At 44.2% G+C, this 27370-nt stretch overlaps 1 protein-coding gene across 3 annotated transcripts in view; it reads right to left on the bottom strand.

The window, feature by feature from the left end:
• The window catches only part of CSMD3 (CUB and Sushi multiple domains 3), a 1042296-nt gene that overhangs the window by 53520 nt on the left and 961406 nt on the right, over window positions 1-27370 (bottom strand). For all 3 annotated transcript variants that reach the window (XM_067537409.1, XM_067537408.1, XM_067537407.1), the window contains 4 exons: window positions 21463-21636; window positions 13133-13315; window positions 10749-10925; window positions 5473-5652 (listed from right to left, as the gene is read on the bottom strand). In XM_067537409.1, the coding sequence (XP_067393510.1) occupies window positions 5473-5652; window positions 10749-10925; window positions 13133-13315; window positions 21463-21636 (714 nt within the window). The remainder of the gene's footprint in view (window positions 1-5472; window positions 5653-10748; window positions 10926-13132; window positions 13316-21462; window positions 21637-27370) is intronic.

Consider the following 27370-nt stretch of genomic DNA (forward strand, 5'->3'; position numbering starts at 1 on the left):
TGATGTGACAAAGGAGTGTTTGTGGCAGGAAGACTGGCGCTTAACATCAACCATCTCCTTGTCACCGACCCTACTGCTCGCTCAATCAGTTTCGACCTGCTACCTCCTTAGTTGGCGCTTCTTAAGTGATTCTGGATTGGACAATGCCTTTGTGCAGCCAATCAGCACTCTCGGAATCTTCAAAACAATCCAAGCTGCAGCTACGGTGCAGATGAAACAGTGCCCACTAACTAAATTCAGTGGTGGGCTCCAAGAGCTCCATTTGGCCACTAAAAATGTTATTGCTTGGCTTGGTGAATATGCAAACACTAAATAAATAAAATCAGGAATAAACTTTAACCTGGCCTCCTTTCTTCATACACAGCTTGAACTAGTGGCAGATCTGACAGTGATCCCTGATATGAGTCTTATTCAAGCACTTTAGACAACTGGAGTGCAGGTCACTCAAAAGGCATGGCCTTGCTGCAGAATGCACGAGACCTGAAGCCTGGAAACTGAAGCATGTCCAGCTCTGGTAGTGGAGGAAGCTCCACTAATGCAGTGAGAGTCCAATTAACTATTTACAATTACTAACTAAAGTCCAAACTGAGAAATAACTACATTAAAGAAGAAAAAAGGAAGGGATGGAGTGATAAATGGGAAACATTTGAATGTAGCTACCGAAGCAGTTCCAGTGACTGTCATGGGTGGCAAGAAGGAACTAAGAGGCTGCGGGGTCGGCCGGACCCTTATACCACACCATAAGCATGGGACACCAGATGGCGCTAAAGTGGATCCGACGTGTATCACTGAGGGAAAAAATTTCCAGCAACAGTGCACAGGGATCACACAAACCTAAAATGGAAGTACTCGAAGAAGAAGATATTTTATTAATTTTAATAAGTTCCTTGCTGTCCATCTTCAAAAAGTTGTATAGATTTTGTTGGGTTTTTTGTTTTTCTCCTGGCTGTTTACAAGAGGGAGGTAGTACACTGTTCATCCTGGTCTGGGGTCATACAACAGATGAGGGGTAGTGGTACACATACCTCAATTGTGAAAACAGTTGTTAGCTGTCCCAGGGAGCCTGAAAGGCTGCCTGCCTGCTCCCCAGCCTAGCTAGCACATAAGTAAGTGCTGCAGGAACAACCTAGTATCACTTGGATCTTTACTCAGGAAATCGGGATCACTTTGAACATGGTGAGGGGATTTCCCATTTACCCCTCTGTAATCCCATGAAGATGTAGGTCCACGGATTGTGGAATCCTCAAGTGCCTCTGAACTGGTCAAAGACTTCCTGAAGTGCTAGGCTTTAATGTAGAATCAGCTATGGAGCAGGGAAGGGTGGAGAGAGCGCCCCTTTCTGTGGCAGAGCAAGGGCTTATGGCTGATGATCAGAAGGTAAAATTCCCATTCCGCTGCTGCCTCAAATATGATCCCCTTTCCCTGGCAGAGTGGGGGTCCTTGGCTGAAAACCAGACAGGCACTATTTCCATTAGACTGCAGGCTGAGGCAGGGCTGCACAGGAGGACAGGCTTCATGTTGCCTCAGTGGGGAGGGGCAATGAGCATATTGCAGAGCTTTCCATCTACACGATGAGCCAGGGGGGTGATTTCCCGGCTAGTGTGCACACATACTTGTGCTAGCTTTCATTGAGCATGTGCGAGTACAACAGCAATGTAGCTGTAATAGCATGGGTAGCATTAGTGAAGGCACGGCGGAAGCGTGCTGAGTACATACCCACTGATTTCAAGTGGGTTGGTTCACAGCAGGGCTCAGCTGTGCCTCTGCTGCTGCTACCCGTGCTGCTGAGCTACACTGCTGTTTATACTCATGTTAGCTTGAGTATGTGTACACATGCAGATGAATCACACCCCTAGCTCATCGTGCAGACATAGCAGGTGAAGGAGATAAACCCCGGCAAACACTCCGTCAGAGGGAGAAGGCAAAGGAGAAGGGATTTAACCCCTGATTTTCACCCCCACTTGTTTATTAACAATAGTAACTTCTGCCTTAAGAAGGAAACATTTGCTTTTTGGGGACCCAGAGTCTCTGGGTTTTGCAGAACGTATCCCAGAGTATCACGAGAATCCTCTGGATCATGGATGGAAGAGGAGCTATGTAGGAGCCCTGTTTCTCTCCACTGTGGAGGTGAGGGGAACCGATAGCCCAGAAAGGGTGTCTTCTTTATGCTCCTTTATGACCCAGGACTTACCTTCTGGGTCAGCTGGAGGATGTTCTCCTTGTCCTCAGATGCTTGCGCCTCCCCTCCCCCCGGTTCTATTCTGTTTCTCCTGTCTGGGGTTTTTTCTGTGGTGGAATCATGGCTAATTTGGGGGAGAGCCCCATTCATGTCCTAGCAGAGATATGGTCGGGTGGCTGGGTGCAGGTTGGGCATTTTTTAATTTTTGGTGTGCCTGAGAAAGATGCTTCAAACTCAGAGCACTGTTTGCTTCCATAGCTGTTCTACCATGTCTGGAAGGGGGTGGGGGAGCTTGTCAGGGAGATGCTGCTGTGAAGGCTCTGGGTGGTTGGTGACCACTGTGCTGCTCAGATCCCAGACCAGGAGGAGGTCAGAAGACTTGAAAACAAATGAAAATGCTATAACTGCCTGAAAAATGGCTAAAAATGACAAATCTAAAAGAAAAGGACAGGAGCATGTGAACCAACACTTATTTGCTGCAGCAGAAGCAGAACATCTGGCAGCAAGCAGGAGGAGGTGTGGTTAGCACAGGCTGTGCTTCAGCTTTGAAACACCTCCAAAAACTGCAAATAGGAGGCAAATAGCGCATACATATCTGAGTTGTGGAAGATCCTGGGCTGCAGAATGTCTGTTAGCAATATGTGGGAAGCAGGGTCCGGAAAGAATAAGTAAATGACAGCAGCCTCAGAATGAATGAATAAAGGAATAAAAGTGAACACTGTCAAGGCTCTATCAAAAACAGCAGCAGAGACTGAATCATTAATAATGTATATCTGAAGTGGACTCTGCTAGGGGTGGTTCAGCTGAAACTGGTATTACAAATACAAAATGTTTTGCTGAAAAATACAACGCCTGACTGACATTTATCTGTGAATGAACACACGTCCTTCTCTTGCAGGGACAACGTGAGAGAATCATGTATATCTAGTATTTCAGTGGCAGGTGGATAATAATGTATGTATACTCTGAGCAGTTGATTTTCTAATTATTTTCTCTAAATCCTCTTAACAGTAACAAACAGCTATTATATATTCCAAATAAATTATTACATATTATACATTCCTTTTGATTACACATTCAAAATAAACAATAATATTAATTTACAAGTGAATATTACTTTTGACATTGAACAGAAATTTGCATGGAATAAAAAAAGGGAATTTCTGATTCACATCAGAGATTTCAGATATGATTATTATTTAATATTTGTATAGTGTCTTAAGTGTGTATAGTAACTGACAGACAGAAAATACAGTGTTCCTTCCCCAAAGGCTCTCATCTGAAAGTTGAACCTTTTCCTTGTATTCCTGGGCAGCGGCATGCCAGAATCAAACTGTGTTGTATACCCCCTAATCTCAGTTAGTGCCCCTTGAGTAACAGCAGCCAAATAGGATAGATTAAAGTGAGGAACCTAGATTCCTTCTGCATGGTCAGTAACAGAACTGGCCAGAAACAGAGTAAGAGTGTGGTTCAGACTGGTGCCTCTGATTTTGATCCAGCCAAAATTTCTGCTTGGGGCTCCAGTTAAAAATTGCAAACCCCCCTCAGACCTCTCCAGAGTGCCTGAGCGAGCCCACAGCAAAATCTCGCTTTAAGATAAACACAACAGGTGATGGAAAAAGGGAAGAGAGGCAACATAAAAGCAGAATATGTAAAAGAATCCATCTTGCATTACCTCACTACTGTGTTCCCTAGCATATTGATATGACAACTTTCATTTAAAGGAACAATATACCAAAAATGGAATTATAGTTACATGCACATCTGATTTAATATATAATGACTCTGATTACAGTGCCTGGATACTATGATGATAGGTAGTACATAAATGCTATAGGCAAACATGAGAGGAGAGAGAAAGGATAATTCCTTGTGTAATCAGTTTTGTATGCACAAGCGGAAGTATTTGATGATGGTTAATAATGAAAAGCAAACAGAAGAAAAGCATTTTTAGAAGGGACTTGAACAGCAAAAAGTTTGGAGAACTTGAGAATGAACAGTATTCAAAGCATTAGGAGACTAACTGAAAAAAATCCGACATCACTGACATGGGAGAAAGTGACCAGGCTCACTAGGGCAGACAGAAATGTATGCCTGTAAAGGGAAAAGAATAGGGATGGACATGGAGTGTCTTCATTTTGAAGACATATGAGAGAATGAACCCATCCAGGAGGAAGTATAGAGGGAGAAAAGGGTATCGAATATTCCTAGAGATATCTCTAGAACAGTGGGTAGGAAAAAGAATCACAACCACTGATGTCAATGCCTGGTTTTAGCTGCAATTGGCTAGATAGGAGAAAGAGGAAGAGAAGGAAGAGTTCCCACATGGCTAGGGAGGAAATGGCCTTGAGATGGAGGTGGAAACTCACTATGTCAAAGGTAACAGAAATATCAAGGAGAATGAACCTGGAGAAGATGCCCTTAAATTTAGCAAGGAAGAGATTGTAGGTTACTTTGAGAATAGCAGTTTTGATTACATCAATAGAATAGCTTTTTAAATTGTATATATATTATAACTGCCAATTTTTTAGCCAGGGGTTACAACAAGAACTTCCTTGTAATACCCGTAAATCAGGAATGCATGTGCTGGTAGAGAACAAGGGTGAGGGATCAGGGATTTATTCTTTTGTTTTTTCAAATCACATTGGAAGGAGGCATCAGCAGATGGCAAACATTAGCAAATTTTCTGGGAATATTTAGACTTTGCTGCTGAAAAACATAGGGAGTATGTTAATACTACTGGAGTGTGTTCAACTTGTGTACCCTGAACAAAGGAGGGATTGGCCAAAGATCCTGGAGGGAAGGACGAGATGGTCTAGTGCTATACTCTGATGGAAAAAATTATTTAGTGAAATCAAGACAAATTACAAAGTCCAATACCATGCACTTCAGCAGTATCTTTTGTGAACATGCATCATCTCCGGTAAATTTAACTTCATGCAGAAAAACGGTGAACTCCATTTAAAGAAGGGAAGTCACCTGAACTGACCCTTAAGTTTGGTATTAGAAACTTAGCAAGAGGCTCTTGGGAGCCCCAAAAAGCCTTCCAGCACAACACTACTAAATTTTTTCATTTATGAAACAAATTAAATGACACAAATGGTAAGACAACAGTTTTTAAAGCCCCCAACTCAATTTACCCAGAGACAAAGTGAATATTAATGTGTCCAGACATGTTTCGTTTTTGGTCATAACAACAGATGTTTACTTACTTTGATTACGTGTAACAGTACACAATAGGTACAAATGTCACAGAAGAAGAAATGTTCTGATAACCAAAATCATTGCTATACCTTTACAAATTGGGATTGTTCCACTCCATGTGCCGTTGCTGGTACAAGTGCGAATTATGGAGCTGTTCAATTCCATTGTATAGCCTGGTTGGCACATATAGGTAACATTTTGTCCAACAACATAATCATCACCATATCTCAAGCCATTGGCTGGCACACCTGGATCTCCACAACTGATTACTACAAGGAAGAAGTTGAAGAACAGATGGTAAATCATTAATGTGACTGTGTATCTGTGAGGAGAAAAATTATATGGTCAAATTAATGATTTATTGCAAAAATATAGCAAATGTTTATCTTCAGCCAGACTAGGTAAACATCTATATCATCTAATTCATCTACCTAACACAATATGTGGATATGTACAGCAGCTACATTTTAGAAGAAAAATTAGTACACCTGTTCAAAAGTGCAAAAAAATGGACTGAATTATTTTAATTAGTTAAATTTCAGGAATAGAAAATGGCAGATGGAAAACAAGGACACTAAAAAGGAGTTGGCAGATGAAGAAAAGCAGATATGCTTCCCCAAAGACCATGCAGTGTAACAGTTACTCATCTGGATCTCCTTAAAGATTATAGAAAAAATCCCCAAATTAAGAAGGGGGTACCTAATGATTACAATGAGAGGGGAAAAACCCAAAAGGTTGACCTCGACATTAAGGGACCTGCAACACACTGAGGAACAGTATCCATCCCTCCTGTTTCATGGAAATTGGAAAATATGTTTTCCTGATCCAGAACTCTGCAAATAAACACTAAAGGAGAATGCCAATTTACCATAGCGAAAGGGGGAAATAGAAGCTGAAAGAATGAGAGCAGCCTGTTAAGTATCTCTTTCACAAAAAATAAAAGCCGCCCAAAAACAAACAACTCTCTCCCCCAACCAGCTACAAATTAGGGAACAGGGAGAGAAGAACATAAAAAACAGTTGGTCGGAAGATGGACACAGTAAAGTACTTCCAGTCTGACAGCGTCTGTTCTCTTGAGAAGGATGAAAGTCTTGGAAGGAGAACATCAAACTGGCAAGGAGAGAAACGATCCCATAGTTGGAATCCTCTTTCCAGATGATGTCATGGTATCCTCTCGCACTGAGGATACCTCTTTGGGGGAGGAAATCCCAGTTATTAAGAAAAGGCAAGTAATACTAATTATTAGAAATATAGATAACTGGGTTTGCGATGACCAAGACAACCACATGAATTACCTGCCAGGTGCAAAGGTTGTGGATCTTTTGAGACATCTAGGCAGGGTAATGTGACATTTATACAGGCTAATGTGCAGTGCTGGGAAGGAACCAGTGGTCGTGGTACATGTAGGTAACAAAGACATAGGAACTGGGGAACCTTTTGGCAAAGGAGGAGCCTATACAGGAAGGATGGATTCCACCTAAACCAAAACAGAACCAGATTGCTGGCATGTAAAATTAAAAAGATTGTAGAGGATTTTTTAATCTAAGGGTTGGGGGAAAGCTAACAGGTGCAGAAGAGCACATGGTTCAGACAGAGACATCCCTTAGGGAAGGGTCTACTAATGGGAATTTGCTATATCCCAGTAAGGAGAAGTGGATGGAAGTTAATAAAGTACAGGTAGGAACTGAAGAGAAACAGTCAAATGAAAAAGAGTCCCATTCAATTACATCATATAATGGCAGTCAGCTAAAAAGTGACACATTTTATAAGTGTTTGCATATATACATTATTTAGAATGTTACAATAATGCATACATTAATTAGATGTCTAAATAATAATATGGGTGAACTTGAGTCTCTGGTATTAAATGAGGATATAATAGGCATCACAGAAACTTGGCGGAATGCTGATAATCAATGGGACCCAGTAATACCAGGGTACATAATATATAGGAATGACAGAGCAATTCATGTTGGTGAGGAAGTCCTGAAGACCCTACCTTTGACCGGGATTTAGAGGTCCAAAGTTTCATCAGATAACCATGATCCTTTGGTGGCTCATATCCCTCATTTCCATCAGCAGAGGCATAGCTCTCAGAGTGGGCCAAAACACACCCATACACTTTGGTGCAGGACCCTCCCAGGTTGCTGACTATGGAAAAGGGCCCTGGTGTCCCATAGATAGAGGTTAACAGTTACTGATATGTACCAATAACCATGATAATTGCTCCTCATGTCTTTCCCGAATGGAGCTACAAGGAAAAGGAGAGGAAACAAAAGAGCAGCAGGGAAGGATAACTATAGATTCTCAAGGACTGTGCCTTCGTAAGGTCACTGAGCGTGCTGAACTTAGTTGGTTCATTAACCACTGTGCTTAGGTCTTTATTAAGTGGTTAACCATCCCAAATAGTATGATGGGAGGGAGCCTGCTTCCAGTACAGCAGCCAGATAAGTCTTTTAGCTATTTAATGCAGGAAGAGAGAGATGGAGAATAAAGTATTGCTATGTCACAAGCAGCATTCTACAAAAAGGAGTGTCTTAAGGAATTTTTGTAGCTCTTTGTATGGGATCCAGTAATCCATAAATTTTCCCATGCAGGACTGAGTTGGGGTGAATAAACTAGTGGCAGGAGGTGACATTGCAAGATACTACTGATTGCAGAGCTCCTTTGAAAGTGAGATACAGATACTGAGTCTCAGATGCTGTAAAATGGCATAGCTCCACTAAGTCAAACTGGGGACAGAACAAAATGGAAATATTCAGTTCCAGGCACACTGCATTGTCTGTGGCAGATTTTGCTAAAGGATATCTGATTAGAGGGGCTCTCAGCATCAACAAAGTTTTCCAGAGACTCAAGAAAAGGAATTGAAAAGTGCCCTTTATACGTATTCCTTCTAATAGAATTGTTTTTAGCTCCATCTGCACTTTGGAAAATTGTTCTAGTATCAATAACTGACAGACTGAAATGATGAGTTAACATCACCCAGACTGACCACTGAGAGACAGAACAGAAATATTCTTCTTCTTGTCAAGGAAGGCTCTGGACAGGATTCTGACATATGGCTTTGCTATAAAGACTCTTCCTTTGCAGAGAACCCAAGAAAGAGGAGATCACAGGGGTTCACTGGCATCTTTGGAGGGCTGGAGGATGGAGAGGGACTGTCTCTGCTTGCACACAGCAGAGTCTCTCTGGAATGGCTGGCTAGATCTACCCAGGTTGAGGGACCCATGTAATGGAACTGACCTTGTACACAATGAGGATTGCAGCAATGGCCACTTCAGTTTCCCCATAGGGGCTGGAATAAGTTTGGGGAAAAGAAAGTGAAAAACAAGATGGTCAGATGAACCCCTCCCTAGGAGATTTCCCAAGGCATTAAGTGTTTCCACAGCCATAAATGGCATAGCTGTGTTGGCACTGACTGATATGCCAGGAAGGGATAACTTGATGTCTTAGCAGATTCATAGCTGCAAGGTGGATCCTCTACAGACAGTGTGGCTGGAAAGAAAATCCTCCCTCTCTTCAGACCATGGGTAAACTGAGCACTTGCCTCACTAATAGACAGACACCTTTGGGTGAGACCCATCTACTCACAAAGTAAGAGACCCTCCCTGGTCAAACTCAATTTTGGCAGGAAAAATCAAATCCCTGTTTGAAGAATTGTTTTGAATGCAGCAGTAGCAAAGTTTTACTGTTGTTGTAGGGAGGATAGTCTGAGAAAGGAGAAACAGGAAAAAGAGAAGGGGAGGACAGCTGCTGAACTCAAGGGTCTGTGGTCTTTCCTCAGAGCAGAGCTAGACAGAACTGCTCACAGAGGCAGAAAGAATGGAGCTGTAATGCAGTTCTAGGGCTTACAAATAGATGCCGAAAATCAGTTTCAGTTGCTTTGAGGTCTTATTGGTGAAGTTAACCAATCAGTCATGACTTCCAGAGGAGAGGATTCTCTGTGTGTGAGAGACAGGGAGAATGAGAAAGTGCTGAAAAGGACAAGCACAGGCCTGTGAGAACTGAAGTTAAACCAAACAATCTGAAACATGCTTTGTTTCGTTATCTGAACCTACAGTACTAAAACAATATGCCAAAAATACAGGTAAAGCAAACAAGCTATTCATGCAATCACGTATTGTCTTGCAAAAAAATGTCAAATGCTGCAGTTTCTTTTCTGAAACTGTGGTCAGTTAATAATAACTTGATAATTCCATTAAACCAAAGTGATGTCGCAGATATTGTATATATAATCTTCAAAGATCAGACAAACACACTTGAACACTACATCTGAAACACTTGAAAAGTTATAGATTGCAGTCACTAAGCAGGAAACATACTGTAAGAAGTTACAGAAGTTTTCAAATGTCAAACAAAAATTCAAAACACAGACAGCAAACATATTCTGCAAGCACTTAGAATTCTTATAACAAAAATAGCACCTAAAACAATTATAGAGTTATAAGAAAGAAAAACCACAATTCCACAGCTTGCTTTTTCTTTTGTAAAAACTCTGAACTGTATAAACAAGGATAAAAAAGGCTTACACATTTGTAAGTGAAAGTGATTTTTTTCATGGCAAAGCAAACAGCGATTGTATTTTATTTCTATTTCACAAACAAAACATGCCCAGCAAGCGACCAGCGTGTTATCATATGACCAGATGCATCACACAAAACCAGACATTAACACCACAAAATATGAACACAAGGGAAGAACTTTTTACCATTAGAGGAAAGTTTAAGTAAGCAGAATATATGAATATACAAGTGCCTTAAAATGTAGTATTAGGCCTGGTCTACACTGCCGGCGAAATTTGGCGGCAGTCGACAGGAGTTACGCAAGTTACACACAGTAGCTTATGTAACTCCCATCAACTTCATAACTTTCATTTAGTGTGCCGTGTCTACGGCGCTGCGTCGATGGGAAATGCGTACCCATCAAAGCAGTGCTACACTTTTTGGGGAGGTGGTTTTATTAGATTGACTTCTGGATTGATTGAGCAGGTTGTCACTGCTGCTCAGTCGAACCGGATAAATCGATCTGACGGCAGTGAATTTGCTGCCGTCAGTGTACACATAGCCTGAGTCAGTATATTTTATCTTATGTCTTTCTTCAAACATTTCATTCTTCATATTGCTCTTATATAATATTTTCATGGTTCATAAAATCACTGGATGTACATTGTTATATAAATTATCAAGTGTTTCTGAAGTGTTGTGAGGGAAAGTAAAGCTAAATATATTGCTTGTTGGCAGTTAATACATACATTCTATATTATTGTATTTATAGAAGTGAAGAATTTAATTCAAAACACTAAAACAATATAATAAGTCATAGTTATGGTAAACCATGAAGACTATTCACTGAAGATTAATCTTACTTGTGCAATTTGGCAAGGATCCAGACCAGGTTCCATTGGCAGTACATTGTCTTACAGAAGATCCAGAAAGAGTGTATCCTTCCATACAGGAATAAATTACTGAATTAGAGAATGTAGTGCCATCTATACGAAATACTTTCCCATTAGCAGTTGTTCCTGGATTACCACATTGCACAGCTATAAAATAAAATGTTAAATGTATAAGTAAAATAGAAAATATCCAAACTTTCACAGATGATAATGACTAAGGACCCAGTCCAACTAATGCTCCTGCTGCTAGCATGTTTAAGGGATAGAAGTCTTTGGCAAAGCTGAAGGTTTAGCTTTCAAATCCTGTTGACATTGTGTGATGGGGGTGGTTTATTACAATTGTATGTAACATAATTTATTTTTACCTTTTTCCTTGGGAAAAAAATACCTAGGAAATTATACTTAAAAACCCAATGATAAAATAAAGTTATTTAGGTCGCAAAATCAAATACATGAAAGCTAGAAAATGCCAGATTTACAGTTGCCCCTACAACTACTCTTGGGCTATTTCCTACATCCCCTTTGTAGTGTATGTGCAACTCAGGGTTGTCCTTTGTCTCCCTGGGGTACAGTTGCAAGCGGCAATCTCAGCAGCTCCTCTGGCTCCTAGCCGGACGGCGGCTCAGGCCAGTCCTCAGGCTGCAGCCCCAGCAGCTTGTCTGGCTCTTGGAGCCAGCGAGATCCATCAGCCCTCCTCAGCAGCTCCACCCCAGCTGAGCTGCAGGGCCCGCCTTTTGTACTTCCTGTCTCTGTCCTGCCCTTCTGCTTCTGGCATGGTGGGCATGGCTTTCCAGGTTCCATCCACCAGGGAGCATCTGGCCCTCCCTCGCTGTCAATCTCTGAGGGAGGCCATGCCTCTTTGCTACACATATGCACAGGATGGAGGCCAAAAAGGAAGAATTAACAGTGCGCAAGCAAGTATAAATCTAGAATTTCCTAACTGTCAAGTGCATGGCTTTGCAACCTAAATACCATTCTTTTAATGTAGTTATTTAATGTAGCAATATAATATAATGTAATACAATATAAACAAACAGAGCTAAGACAACATCAATCTTTATGCCATATACATAGCTCCAAGAAAATTTCTAAGTTAAATGAACAGTGAAGTGTTTTAGATATCTTGAAATGTAAAATAATATGATGGCAATTCAGTTTGATAGTACAGAAGATCAAAATACAAAGGACAAAAGCTTCATTTGGGTGATCTTGTCCCCCAACACAGTTATTTATTTATTTATTCGTTTCTTCGTTAGTTTATTTATTTATTACTTCCATACAGGAAGTATCAGAGTGGGAACTGATCATCAGAAAAGATATTAAAAGCAGGTTTGTGAATTAAGCTGTCTCTTTTAAAATGAGATGATCATCTCTTATAGATAGAACAAAACGTAATAATAAAGTGGATAATACTAATAAAGAGGCTCTTAAATTTTCTTCTGCTATTTAGGAAACTTCTCTCAGAAAGGGTCTGTTGGGAATTACTTCCTATTTGTGAAATCAAGATGATTGAAGTACCATAAATGATTCCCCATAAATATCTGGTTAGGTCTTGTTTGGTTAGGTCCACAATTCTAGAGTGATTCATTTTAAATAACTTAGTTTGGGTTTTGCATTTTCTGGTGAAAACTGATAATAAGTAACATATATTAATCATTAGCCAAAATTTGTAAACTAATAATTTGACAAATTATATGTATTAAAATGAAATTATAAAAATAATATAATCTCTCCTTCCTCTGGAATTCATATTTACAATAGCTGGAACTAAGGATGAAGCAACCAGGAAAGCATTTATCAAAGGAAAAAACAATATTAAAAAAATGAGGTCTATAGTGCTTACGTATTTTTTCCCCTAGGAAATAAAATGTAGTTGGTGAAAACTGGTGGAAGGAGGAGGGGAGAGAGAGTAATGGCTGTCTTGAAATGCTGAGAATCTATCATCTCTAGTTACTGATTCGAACTGTACCCAGGTGACCAAAAGCCATTACTATCTTTTAGCTGTTTCAGCCTGTGTGTGAAAAGATTTGTGATCTCAAGGCAGTACCCACTGGACAAGTATCTGCATCACAAGAACTATGATATAAAATTGGCATTCTGGTCAGCATTTTCAGCAGAAAAGGCATGATTCAAAAAGCAAGGAAAGTGAGCCATTGTCTCAGTGCTAGATGTCATCCCTCCAAGAGAAAATATAACTGCACTAGTAAGCAGATACGGAGAAGATTACTCTTCCACTGCCTATACTCTGTCTGTCCTGTGACTAAATCAAGCAGTTTAGGCTCCAGGGATTTCACTCTGGCCCCTTTCATTCACATTACACTCACTTTAAAAATATATACATATAATGTATTTACCTTTACACTCTGGTTGTCTTCCTGTCCAGGTTCCATTTCCCAAACATGTTCTTTCTTCTGACCCATGAATGATATAACCAATCTCACAGCTGAAACGTACAGTACTTTTAATTTTAAAATCACTGTCTTCTCTAGAACCATGACCTGGGATTCCTGGATCCCCACAAGAACCAGCAGCGTCACCTAGAATTTATAATACAAAAATTTTAGCATGAGTATAATATATGATACACTACACTACTCTATCAGCACTATAGGAGTATTTTACTGCTACTGACAAACTACAAAGCCCAGATTTTTAAAGGTATTTCGGCCTGGCTTCCCATTGTTTCCCTTTTGAAAATTAAATTTGCCTCCTAAATCAGTTAGGCATTTGAAACACTAAGTGCAGCAAAGCCTAAATACCTTTAAAAGTCTGGGTCCATGCCCTTAACTTGTCTTCTCAAATGATTTGGTAGCTATTAAGATACCTTTGCAACCAAGATTTAAGTGAAGAGTAAAAAAGCATACAGAAGTGATCACATTCTCAGGTAATTGGCCAATTTGGCTAATTTAGAGGCTTTACATTCAGCTGGATGGCTTTTCCATGTTTGTATGTATACATATATGTAATGTGATAACTTTTGAATGCTGCATCCAATCAATTCCAAAATTTCCAGGAATATTCTAGGCATCACTGGCCAGAATTCTATTGATTTGGAGGAAAATCAGAAAAACCAAAAGAGGGAAAATGGGGGACAAATGGTGTCCCTGCCACTTTATTAGCCCAAGAACAACATCAAACATCTCTGCATCTTCCTCTATGAATCAAACAACTGGTTAAGGGCATCAATTAACTCTTTCCAGTATAACAATACCTCTGCTCATTCTTCCAGTAAAGTTTAACCTGTTCACACCCAGACATAAAGAAGAATAATGGAAGGGCAGATTTGGGGGCATAAGGGGAAAGGGGGTCATGCCCACAGCCCCCGACATGGGGGAGGCTAGGGAAATACTGGTATGTGGTCAGTGGGCAAGAAGGGCACACAGAGGTCCTAGCCTAGGCGAGAAGATAGCAAATAGGAAATGGGGGCAGAGAGAGCCCCTAGCATTCGGGTAGAGGGCAGTGGGAAATGGGGAGAGGAGACGATAACGAAGATTCACACAGAAACGCCGCCATGGGGAGAATGGGGAACCCTGGAATGGATAGAGGAGGAATGGAGGCACAAAGCCCCCAGTATGGGGAAACTGGGGGACTTTTTCCATGCTTATTGAATTGTGCCATTTCTGCCGCAAGTGATTACCTGGTATGGGGGGGAACGGGAATGGGGGTTATGAGATGATGGTCACAAAGAACAATGGGGGAAAGATAGAGGATCACGCTATGGGAGCAAGTGGAATGAGAGACACAGAGAACCCCTGTCATGGGGGGGGAATAGGGGACCTTCGAATAGGGTAAGGAGAGCCCCACACACACCCTGTCAAGGAGGGAAATTGATGGACCCTGGTATGGAGGAGAGAGAATGGAGAACATGGGGGGAAAGAGGGGAATGGAGGCAAACACAGTGATCCTCCATTGCAGGAGAATGTAGGAACCTCTGAATGGAGGGATGGGGTAATGATGAGGCACACAGAACCCCTGGTGGGGGGATTTGGAAACAGCATGAGAAGAAGGGGATCACACAAAGCACCTGATGTAGAGGTGAGGGCGAATGGGAGGTATGAAATAAAATGGGAATAGAAGTGCATATAGAGCCAATGGCATGTGGGGAGAATGAGGGACTCTGTGTCAGGTAAATGGGGGGCACATAGAACCACTGGCAGGGAAGAGACTGAAGGGGACTTGCAGGGAGTTCCTGAAATAGAGGGGGATGGCACATGGGGAGCTTGTGGGGGGAGACTGGAGAGATGCAGAGAGGTCCTGGCGTGTGCAATAAGCTCAGCCTTTGCAAGCTACAAAGTGCTTGTCCCCTCAGTTTATAACACCTCATGTTACATTAAGACATACCTTAGCTAAATGGCTAATGATTTTGTATTAGGGCTTAGTTCAACAGTGTGGCGTGAGAAACCATTAAAAAAACATGGTTCTTCATTCAAAATACTTATTCTGAAATGTTCCAAGGTCACTGATTTACAGATGAATTTCCTGTTCAATCAAGTTCTTTGTAACACGTATTTCCTAATGGCACTACAGTGCATACTTCACGTTTTAATGTTATCATTAGATTTGCAACATTTCTGCCATTGCACTTGAGCTTTAGTCAGCATGTTTCTCAACACCAACTATTTGTCATGGTTTTTAAGCTACTGCCAGCTGAAAGACAGTGTCCTGAATAAAATCTCATTTCAGCTGACACGCTATTTATGTTTTACAAAGTAGATGGTGGAAAAAAGTTTTGCCATTTCTAATATACACAGATCAAAATAAATGTTTTGCAAACAATTAGTGGCCAAGTTTTTCAGAAATAAGTTTAAAATCCATATTTAGGATCCTAAATAAGTGTCTTGATTGGAGGTGGGGGAAGAGCACCCAGTAGTTTCCAGTGTAACCAGTGAGAATCACTGGGATTCTCAGCATTTTTGAAAATCAGATCACTTATTCAAGGGTCTAAATATGGATTGAGGACCATAATTACAAGTTTCTATTTTTTGAAAATCCTGGCTGCTGTCTTTTATGATAAATGTCTTTGAATTATTTTTGGACAAAAGCACAGTTGACTACACAGGTAATCAAATTTAACACAAAAATGTAATAACGGGTCAGAGCCTCCGCTGGTATAAATTGGCATTCAATTCTTCAGCAAATTCAGTGGACCTATGCTGGTTTACAGCAACTGAGGTATTGGCCCAAAGACCTTGAGCACATGGATTTTGTGACATTTTACAAATAAAAAAATATATAGTATCCTACACTATCAAGTATCTAACGGTGACTCATAATATTTCTGCAGGAATTATTGAGCCAAATTTTTCACTCATTTACACTGGTATAAATCCAGAGTAAATAATTTTACTATTAGTGTAAAATGCACTTACAAGAAAGCCTCAAATTATGCCTTTATATGAGAGAAAATTGGGTAAATACATGCTGGTACTAAAATGTGTGCATAAATGGGGTAAATAATGTGTTCTCTCTCTCATGTAGTTATTTATCTGAATTTAAATACCAGAGTCACAAGGGCATGCTGTTATCTGTGGGAAACAGGTAAAAAACAGTGCACTCACATTTTTACCTCAGTGGAGGTTAGGAATAAGTAGGGCAACCAAAGTGGGGGGTTACTGACAGAGGGGTAGCCCTTACCAACCAGTCCCATCAGCACAGAAGGGTGAAAAATTCAGACCAGCACTAGCAGAAGTACTTTTATCTACTTCCTCTCTTTACCAGCAGAAACGTCTTTTGAGTTGAGTAGTCAGAGAGTTAGAAGGGAAGCATTTGTATACTTTGTTTTGTGATTTATGGAGAAAGAGCAATTTCTCCAAAAGAGTATAAGAGCAATTTATTGTGTTTATTATTAATTATTATTATGATTAATTATTATTATTATTGGTTCTACTCATTTTAGTCCAGGGAATAAATAACTTTTTATCATCTAGGGGACTGATCTGTGGGCTTAACCTATCAGTATTTTACATGCCATGTTTATCTTCCTTGGCCTGTCACAAAACTCATGAAAAAGCAGCAGAATCAGGCATCTGTTAACAGTCGTTCATCTCCAGCAGGCTGGGATTCTGTAGTTACACTTTTATTTTAGGGGTACAGGTTCTCTTTTACCCCTAACACAGAGTCGCAAAAAGAGGTAGAATTTGGTTCAGAGAAAAGTAAAATGATGTTAGTGAAGTTAAGCAGCATTAAACTGACCCCCCGTTTTTGAAAAACTTCCAACATGATAGTGTAGTATCATTATTAGAGTGCGCGCTTACTGCATATGTGTGAAAGAATGCACAAGACTCCATCTACTCTAATTCACTAGTGCTTACTAACATTAGAAAATTTCCTCATTCTTATGCATGAACAAGTTAATTGTAGATATGATGGCCAAAATGTCCACATTTGAGTCCCTAAACTTAGGTATCAAAGTCTTTCTAGGGCACCTAAATTTATTAATTTAGATTCCCGTGACCCCAATCACTAGAGTATTTGAACAGCCAGATTTTCAAAGCTGGTAAATATACACAACTCCCCAAACCAAAATATAGTCAAGTCAATGGAGTTTCTGAACACTCCAGACTTCTAAAACCCAAGCCATTATAGAAGATAATCAAGATAACCTTAGATATCAAGTTTCAGAATTTTGGCCACTATATTTTACGTATTAAATTAAAATGTGCCTTAGTGAAAGTGGTTTGGGTTATTACTTTGGATACATCCCCTACTTTTTGTCCATCTTGTCTATTTAGATTCCAAAACATTCAGAATAGGGAGTGTTTACTACTCTGTGTTTGTACAGTGCCTAACATAATGATCCACATTCTCAAACAGTTCCTAGCACTACAACTTCTACTACTTTTATTGTAGCAGAAGTATGTCATGTTTTTCCTCATAAATTAATCCCATCGTGTGCTCTGATCTACCACGTATTTGTTACTAATATACATCTATTTGTTAAAAAATTGTCTAGGGTAATATCTACACTAGAAGTGATACATCGCATCTGGTGAAGACACTGTATGCCGACGAGAGAGCACTCTCCCACTGGCATAATTACTCCACAACAGGCAGAAGCTATGTCAGCGGGAGAGTGTCTTCCACTGACATAGTGCCTGTGTGGACAGCGCTTAGGTCACTGTAACTTGCGTCGTTCAGGAGGGAGTGTCTTTTTCACACCTCTGAGCACCGTAAATTATATCGACTTAAGCAGTAGTGTAGACCTGCCCAAAGAATGATTACTTTGACTATCTAGGGGAGATTAATCACCATCTAGCTTGATGGAATCTTATAACAGACTAGCAAAAAGACTATGTATTAGTGACTATTGTTATCACAAAATGACTGTGGTAATGGCTTCAACAATATTATGTAGATAATAATTATTTTGACCTCCTAATTGCAGAGATTCAACATTGATTTTCTCAGTCTACATGCAGGTACTTTCTGCCTCCACATGTGGACCAAATTTTCTGCTGGCATAACTCCATTGATGTCAGTAGAGTTGCACCAGAACTAGACCAGAAGAGAATTTGGCTTTCCATTTTTATTGAAGGCATGCAGAGCCAGACAACTTATTTAAATGCATGGCAGTGACTATGCAGCATGTGACAGTAATCGTGAATTGCTGTGAGTTCCATTATGACTCTTCTCTCCAGATGTCATGTATGTGATTCCTGAGAGGTGTGTCAAAACATCAGCTGATGTCAGTGGGACACTTCAACTCCTTCTAGCTCTGGATCTGAAGCATAATTTAAAATGAAAATCGCAAAACAGCAGACTGTGTCAGGAAGCACATGACAAAGCTAGGGCCTCCTATACTCACTGGTATTGCATTTTAAATTTGAATTCCTGCCTACATGTAAGAAGGGCTGTGAACTCCCTCTCACTTTTTGCCTCTTTTTATATGGATTTCTAATACGCTCCATGAAACAACCTAGGCACCAGGTCCAAGTTTTTTTAATTTATTTTATGAAACATGGTATTAAAGTTATAGAAAATATTAGTGAAAAATAATGCCTCCACATAATTTCAGGTTGCCAAAGCTAGTGGTGTTTTATTTTCAGATCTGATATAAGTGAGTGACAGCACTAAAGTCGTACTCACTTTATACCAAATCTGAATTTTGTTCACTGCAACCCACATTTGAACTTGTGCAAATGTAGAACTACATAAAGGTTTATCTTATAAAACTCATTTTTTTCTGTAGACACTGATTTGACCTGTGAGCTTCCTCACAGCGTGTGTGTCTATGTGTGTGTGTATGCAAGAGAGAGAGAGACAGAAAGAACAGCTTAATTTATTTTTTTAAATTGTATGTATTTATTTATTTATACTATTTTGAAGTACTTATCTCAATTATTAAATGTAATATCAACAGAGCTGTAAAAAAACTACTGTTTTATGTTCACTAAAATTTATCTGAGTATTTTTTACAGTTTAATTTTGCATGGGTTTGCACCCTGTTCTTTGAGTATTTTTAAATTTGGAGTTTTGTTTGAATCCAAAAACTCAAAGAGAAATTCTGTTGAGACTTGAGTTTCACCAGAATTTTCCAAAACTGGGAGCAACCACCCATAAATAATCCTAGGTTTCCACAAAATATATATACACAATACTGGTTTTCCTTGAAATGAATGGTTTGTATGCAATTTTGGTTTTAAAACTAGGTTTGGTGAATTTCACATTTATAAATGGAATCAAACTCCGTGCTGTTTTTCACATAGTGCGCAGCTCTATTCATCATATGAAATAGGAACCTAAACCTGCTCCCATTGAAGTCTATGGCAAAACTCCTACTGATTTCAATGAGAATATGCCCTGTGTGAAATTAAGTGAAAAAGTATTAAAAGTGAACAATCACATTTTATATCGATAATGGAAGATTTATGGAAGAAGAGGAATTTATGGAGCAGGATAACAACATCAGCAGGTGATCTTACCCACATTTATCTGCTGGAAGTCTAAGAATGGGCTTAGTTCCTGAGCAAACTCTGACTCACTGCAAGTAATAGTTATTTGACTATTATGCCAATTCAGGCAAAATGAGCAAGCAAACAATCTGACTTCAGACATGACATGTTCATTTTCTTTGTGGTCAGGCCCCCTTTTGGAACTTAATAGCAAGATCTTCATTTAAAATTATTATTTTAATTATAATTATTTATTATTTCTATTATAGTAATACTAGAGATCCCAGTTGAAATCAGGGTCCTATTGTGCTAGGTGCTGTATATATGTACATTAATAGAAATGAAGAATGAACTGAAGAATTTCAAGTCTAAATATACCAGAGAAATAAAAGGTGGGAAAACAGAAAGATTATTAAAAAGCCAAAGGCTATTGTGAAGGAACTAAAATTTGGCCTGAGATTAGGATGGGAGCAGAGTCTAGGATGTCAGACTTGCACATCACTTTCTGTATGGGCAGAACTAAGGAGAGAATATAGCCCACAGCTTCTTCCTAGTTCCTGAACATGAAAATAGCTGAGTTCTTATAATCAAAGAAATATAGATCTGAAAATGCTCCAAGAAAAAACTATTGATTGCTGTAACCTATGTGATGGGAGCATGATGTTGCCATGGAGAAAAAACAAAAATATATTTATTGAGAGGTAAATCTTAGCCAAGAATAGAAATGAGCTTGAACTACAATCCCATGATTTAGTCTGCAAAAGAGAAGAATGAGGTGGGATTTGATAGCAGCCTTTAACTACCTCAAAGGGGGTTCCAGGGAGGCTGTTGTCAGTGATAGTAGAACAAGAACAAGAGACAGAACAAGGAGCGATGGTCTCAAGCTGCAGTGGGGGAGGTCTAGGTTGGATGTTAGGAAAAAAGTTTTTTACTAGGAGGGTGGTAAAGCATTGGAATGGGTTACCTAGGGAGGTGGTGGAATCTCCATCTTCAGAGGTTTTTGACAAAGCCCTGGCTGAGATGATTTAGCTGAGGTTTGTCCAGCTTTGAGCAGGTTGAACTAGATGAGCTCCTGAGGTCCCTTCAAACTCTAATATTCTATGATTCTTCTATGTCTAAAGGGCTCTTAATTCTGTGTATGTCTCAAATCTGTATTTCTCAGTTGGCCTCTCTAGCTGTACTGGATCAAACCAAAACCTGGACTGGAACACTCCTCAACTTTAATATGTTCAAAATGAGGCTCTCATTTTTTGTGGTTTGGGCCCATTTTCATTCAAGATGATTCACTAGTTACTATGCAAAACCAAAACAACAATATCCTATGCTTGAAATGAATTAGAGCACTTGGGATTTTACTAAAAGGGCAGACGCATTACATATTTTAGACCTAACTTGAGGGCTGTGAGATCAAATCACCAATTATTTTGCAAGTTATATAAAACTGAAAACATTAGCTTGAGGAAATAAATCTTGAGGTGCAGGAACTCTCCCTCTGGAAACCAAGCAATGTACATATCATAAAAATATGTATGTTCAAAGCCATCTAGTCACTTGTCCCATCCCACTGAGCATGTAATTTCCTTTCATATTCAATATTATTAACAAAGTTCAGTTTTCTCACTGGATTTTCTTATAAAAATAATTGTACTTATTTTTACAGCACTTCTACAAACAGTGTATTTTTAATTAACATTTGTTTTCTAATTAATTACAAAAGCAAATAGGCTCCCACCAATATGTATGGAAGTTTAAAATGTTTCCAAGAGCACATTCACATATTTCAAAAGTGGTACCTGAGCAATGAGGCAGAGATCCACTCCAATGTCCATTTAATTGACATGTGCGAGATGATTGGCCTAATAGTGATCGTCTTCCTGTGCAGGAATAACGAACAGTAGACCCAAATGTATACTTCTCTCCAGACAGGATCGCGTTAGGAGGAATGCCAGGATGGCCACAGTCAATCACTACAATACATAATTATTGGAGATAAAAAAATATTATAATCACCGATCAAACTTACATTTACCATTAGAATTGCCATATTTTATACATGCATCCTGTGAAGAAGCTGGATTCTTAAATGTCAATTTATTAGATACAAAAATATATCAAGAACCAAATTCTGACAGATCATAGAATCGTAGATTAAAATTGGAAGAGACCTCAGGAGGTCATCTACTCCAACCCCCTGCTCAAAGCAGGACTAACCTCAGCTAAATCATCCCAGCCAGGGCTTTGTCAAGCTGCATCTTAAAAACCTCAGCTTAAAAACCTCTAAAGATGGATTTTCCAAAAATAATGATAATGTGCTCCTAACATTTCTGCTGTAATCAGCCCTAAGGCACAGGCATCTAGTTTTTATGTATGTACACACACACACACACACACACTATAATATATATATATATATATATATATATATTGTGGCAGACAGCCAGCTTCCCTGTAGTGGGTCTTGCGCTTTTGCCTCTCGTAGTGGGACAGGGCATCATAGTTACCCCATCTCCCCAGGGAATGGGATAGGAACCCGGGCCCACCCACTTCTCCAGGTCCCAGCCCAGGGGGCCTGTGAGCAACAACTTTGTGCTGCTAGCACCATATTCACAGCTGCAGTCCTTCCCCTGGGCTAATTTCCCCCCGATGTCCTTCTAGCCCCTCAGGCCCTGCTTCTTTGTTCCCTGGACTGGGCTTCTTTACCCAGGCCCCTGTGCCTGGGGGAGTATTTCAGTCCTGCCGGGGCAAGTTTCCCCCTCCTGGGCCCAGTACCTTTCTCAGAACCCCTCTCTGCTCTCACACAACACTGCACTCCTCTCTACTCCTCCACACAACTCTGCACTCCTCCAGCTCACACACTGTCTGTCTGGAGCAGAGGGTTTTTATCAGGCACCTGGCTGGGCCTTAATTGGCCTCAGCTGGTCCTAACTGCCCTCTAATGGCTCTGGCTAATCTGCCGGGAACAGAACCGTGAGCAGGCTGGGGCTCACGTCTCTCCTGTCCACACTCTCCTCAGGCTACTGTGGAGGAGACTGCTGGTCAGTGGAGCTCCTGGGGCTGCTGCCGTTGCTCTTGCTTTGGGGCCTTGCCGGCCGACCTGCCCCCTCCCAGCCTGCTGGGGGGGAGTAGGTGAGTGGCTCCCGCCGCCGCTGCTGTTGCCGCTGCCGCTGCCGCCGCCGCCACCACCACCACCACCCCCACCACCCCCTACCGGTGACAAGGCCTTCCTGGGCTGGCTGCTGCTGCTATCGCTTGGGACCCTGCTGCTGCTGCTTTTGTCTGGTGCTGCCTGTGAGGAGGAGACTGACAACCATCTTTGCAGCTGCTGCTGCTGCTGCTGCAGGAGCGCTCAGGAGGGGCTGCTTTCTTTGTTGGACTGAGTGACTGAACCACCTCTGCTCTTGTGGTGCGGGGGACAGGTACTGTTGTTTCTGTGGGGGGCAGCGTGGAACTCTCCCCCCAGTCCATCCGCTCTCCACTTTGCCCCACCACCACCGCCGTCGCCCCCTCCGCTTCCCCCAGCCACCATCAGCTTCACCTCCTCACCCTCAGCTGAACCGCTCATCCCCTGGGCCATCTGGGACCACTGCAGCAGCAGGGACTTGTTTCCCACCACCCAAGCCCACCTAGGCACATGCGCTTCCTCTCCCTCCCTGGCCTTCCTTCCCTTGTCTGGCCGGAGGGCTCCCCTTGCCCTCTGTTTTGCCCTCCGGTCTTTCCAGATTGGCTTACCCCTCCCCAAGCATTTTTCCTTCCCCTTGCAGTCTGCCCCACCCGCCCCTTACTATTCAGTTTTTGCCCTGGGTCTCCTTGTTCGTTTGTTTTTGCCCCGCCCAGCCCTGAGTGTTTGCTGGTTTGCCCTGCCCGGCCCCGCCCTTCAGCATTTTTTGTCTGTTCTTGCCCCATTCCTTGGAGCCTTGTGCTCCTCCCTGCCCCACTCTTGTTCCGTGCCTGACCTTCCCCGCCCATGCCCCGATCTGCTCCCACCCTCAGTGCGCCCGGGTGCTCCAAAGTGCTTGTGAGCCCCCAGGACCCCAGTTCCTTTTCATTTTGACCCCCACACTGCACCCCCGATGAGATTGTGCCCCCCCCTTCCTAGTGCAGCCGGAGGAGCCGGCACCTCCCATGTTCCCACCCTGTACTTGTTCCCCCCCCCTCTTGCGGTGCCTTCCTCCCCAGCCTGCAGCCTAGCGGGGAGGAGTGGTTAGCCATTCTGTCCCCCCCTTCCCAGACCACCTCCTCCTTCCAGTGTTTGCCCCTGGAACTCCACCCTGCTTGCAGCCTAGCAGGGAGGGGTGCTCGTTCTTGACCCGCCCCTTTCCCCCCCCGTCCCTTCCAGGTGCGTACTCCCGCCCTCTCCCCTCCGATGGATCAGGCAGCCCCTGTGGTGGCCTCTGTCCTTTCCCCCCCCGCCCGCTCCCCTGCCCACCCCCATGGCTACGGCCTCGACCACCGCTCCTCCTGCCACCGCTGCCCTTACTGAGGTACTGGCAGCGGCCGGCGTAGGGGGGACCTCCACCACTGCTGCCCAAGCTCCCTCAACTGGCAGGAAGGGCCTGGATGTGAAAAAGGGCAAGGGCCCTGCACGAAGGGCACTGCCCCTTGGGGGGCAAGCCACCCTCCCTGCCGCGGCCCCACCATCGGCTGCAGCCCCCCCGTCCCCGGTTGTCCCTTTCACCAGCTCTGGGGGTGCTTCTGCTTCCCTCCCCAGAGCGTATGCCCAGGTAGCTGCCACCCGTCTGGCCACCGCCTCGTCATCTGCCCCCACTGCCTCCTCCAGTTCCATCTCCAGCGGCCGGGGCCCCTTCCCCACCCTGACAAGAAGGCATGGCATCCATTGCCTCCTGGTGCCCGCCTCACCCCACGTTGAGACATACGTGCGGGTGTTGGCACGGGTGGTGGGGTCCTCGGCCATTGCGGCGGCCTCCAAGATGTACAGCAAGGTCGTCTTCTTTCTGGCATCGGAGGCTGCCGCACAGGAGGCGGTTGAGAAGGGCCTGGCATTGGGGGGCGTTTACGTCCCCCTAGAGCTCCTGGAGGACCTGGGCGTACGGGTGGTCCTTACCGCCATCCTGCCTTTCCTCACTAATGCTGCCCTGCTTCCTTTCCTCTCCATCCTGGGGAAACCACTCTCCATTCTCAGCCCTCTCCCACTGAGCTGCAAGGACCCCATCCTCCGTCATGTTCTGTCCTTCCACCGGCAGGTTCAGCTTCAGGTGCCACCGGCAGTGGCGCGTGACGGGGAGACCCTCGAGGGGTCCTTTTTGGTGCCCCATCAGGGGGCCCACTACCGAATTCACTATTCCTCGAGGGAGGCCCGGTGCTTCCTCTGCCAGGTGACAGGGCACGTCCGGAGGGACTGCCCCTTGGCTTGGCACAGAGGAGCACCTGGGTCACCCGAGGTCCTGGTGGGCACCGGCCCTGCCATCGCCATCAGCCATAGTCACCCAGCCCCTGTGGCCGCCCCTCCTCCTACTCCTGTGCACATCTCCGCTCGGGACGTGAGGGTGGCCCCCCCGTTGCGCCCCGGTGAGTGGCCGGACCCCGTCACTCCCACAGTGAGTTCTGGGACAGGGCCTGTGGAGGAGAGGGCTTGTCCCAGGGGGAGGTTCCCCGTCCCCTTGCTGCCCTGTCCCTCCCCTTCAGCCCCTAATACCATTGCCCTTGCCACCTGGCCCCAATCCTGCAGGCCCACCCTCCGTTACCACCTTGGAGGGCTGGGTGCTCGTTGGGGGGAAGCGCAGCAAGCGGAAGAAGGCTCAGCACCTCCACACCCACTCGGAGGGGGAGGAAGCCCCGTGGAAGTCTCAGAAGAGGGCCACCACCGCTGAGCCTTCTGCTGCACCCCCTGATGACGTCCTGCAGGTCATGCCGGTTGAGGGGGACATTGCAGCAGTGTGGAGGAGTAGCTCCGTCCCCCTCTAGGAGGCCTTCTTCGCCTCCCTCCCTGAGGGAGCTGCCCCAGCCATTTCGTCACCTTCACCCCCCCATCGTCGCCGAGGTGCTTGTCACCCCAGTTTTCAGCAGGGTGGCACCCAGGGAAGCAGACGGGGATTATGACTCCATCTTTGCGGAGATCGAGTCCCAGGGTCTGACCCTGGTCACCCAGGGGGAGGATGACCCTTTATCACCGTGCCTCGATCTGGGCAGTCTTGTGCCGGCCCCTCTCCTTCCTCCCTCTCTTCTTCCCCAGACAGCTGTCCCCATCCTTGAGTCACCACCCGATGCCCCCATCTGCACAGCTGCCGCCGGCATTACATCTGCGGCTGCCGGGCCTCCTGAGGCGACGGCTAGCGCCGAGCAGCTGGGCCCTGGGGTGTCTGAGGTAGGGCAGCTGTCCCTCAACCCTCCTGAGGGCCCTGACCCGAGCTGCCCCATCTCTCATGGGGGCTGCGGGTGCCGTGTCCATCTTGGTGCCTGGGCCCAGTGTCAGTGAAGGCCCCCCTCCTGACCCCATGCCCCTGACCCCTGCGGTGGGTCAAGCGGAACTGCACGCCAGTAGCTCTGCTACTCTGGCCCCTGATCCCAACCCCATCCCTGCCTCTGTCCCTGTCCCTGACCCCATTCCCGCCCCCGATCCTGCTCCTGTCCCTCCTCTGCCCACCTCTCATATTGTTACCACCCTTGGGGTTGTGTCTTTCCCCCTAACATCTGCCAACTCCCGAGAGGTGGTATTTGAGTTCCCCCTTCCATCTGGGGCTGCTGTCTTCCCTCTTCCGCCGCTCCTTGTGCCAGGGATCGAGGCGGGCAGCACAGCGCCCATGACATCGGCACCGCATTGGGGATCTGCCCCTTGTCTGTCTGTCTCTGTTGGCCACGGGCCACTGCGGGGTCCTGGCCGGAAGACGGATCTGGGTCTCCTACCCCAGCCCCCAAGACGCTGCGGGGCGAGCGGCGGACTTTCCTGGCTAATTGTCGCGGGGCCAGGAATAGGGTGCAGCTTGCCCTGCAGTGCTGGGGGGATTTCCATCTCGTCCTCCGGGCCGTGAGGGCTATCCTGAAGGAGTGGAAAGGGACTGAGAGGCAGGACGCTGCCTCCTACTGATGGGCCTTCAGCTTCTGTGACTCCCTTCTGGCCTTCGGGGTCGGTCATGGATTGCTGCAGGGCCTGACGGGGGGTGCCAGCATTCCTGCCAGTGAGGATCCTCCCCGGCCCTCCCCATGACCCCGACAATCTTTGCAACCTTAAACGCCAGGGGCTGTAGGATGGGTCTCTGCAGGAACCAATTTCTCTTCTTCCTGCGGGAGGGAGGGTACTCTGTGGTGTTCCTGCAGGAGACCCATACGGATCCAGCCGCCGAGGCTAGTTGGCGGCTGGAGTGGGGGGACAGGGTGTTCTTTAGTCACCTCTCCGCCCACGCGGGCGGGGTGGCCACCCTGTTCTCCCCCGATCTACAGCCCGAGGTGCTGGGGGTCGCCGAGGTCATGCCGGGTCGCCTGTTGCACCTCCGGGTCTGCATGGAGGGGCTGGCATTGAATCTTGTCAATGCCTATACCCCGACATCGGGCCCAGAGAGGGTGCGTTTTTTTTCAGCAGGCCTCCGCCTTCCTCGGCGCCTTGGATCCTCATGAGTGCCTGGCCCTGGGTGGGGATTTCAACACCACCCTCGAGGAACGGGACCGCACGGGGACCGAGCAGTGCTTGGCCGCCGCGGACATCCTCCGAGAGATTGTAGACAATCACTTCCTGGTGGATGTCTGGCG

Source organism: Emydura macquarii, unplaced genomic scaffold, assembly GCF_026122565.2.
Source record: "Emydura macquarii macquarii isolate MOO-44397 ecotype Brisbane River unplaced genomic scaffold, CSIRO-AGI_Emac_v2 contig_383, whole genome shotgun sequence".
NCBI lineage: Eukaryota > Metazoa > Chordata > Testudines > Chelidae > Emydura > Emydura macquarii.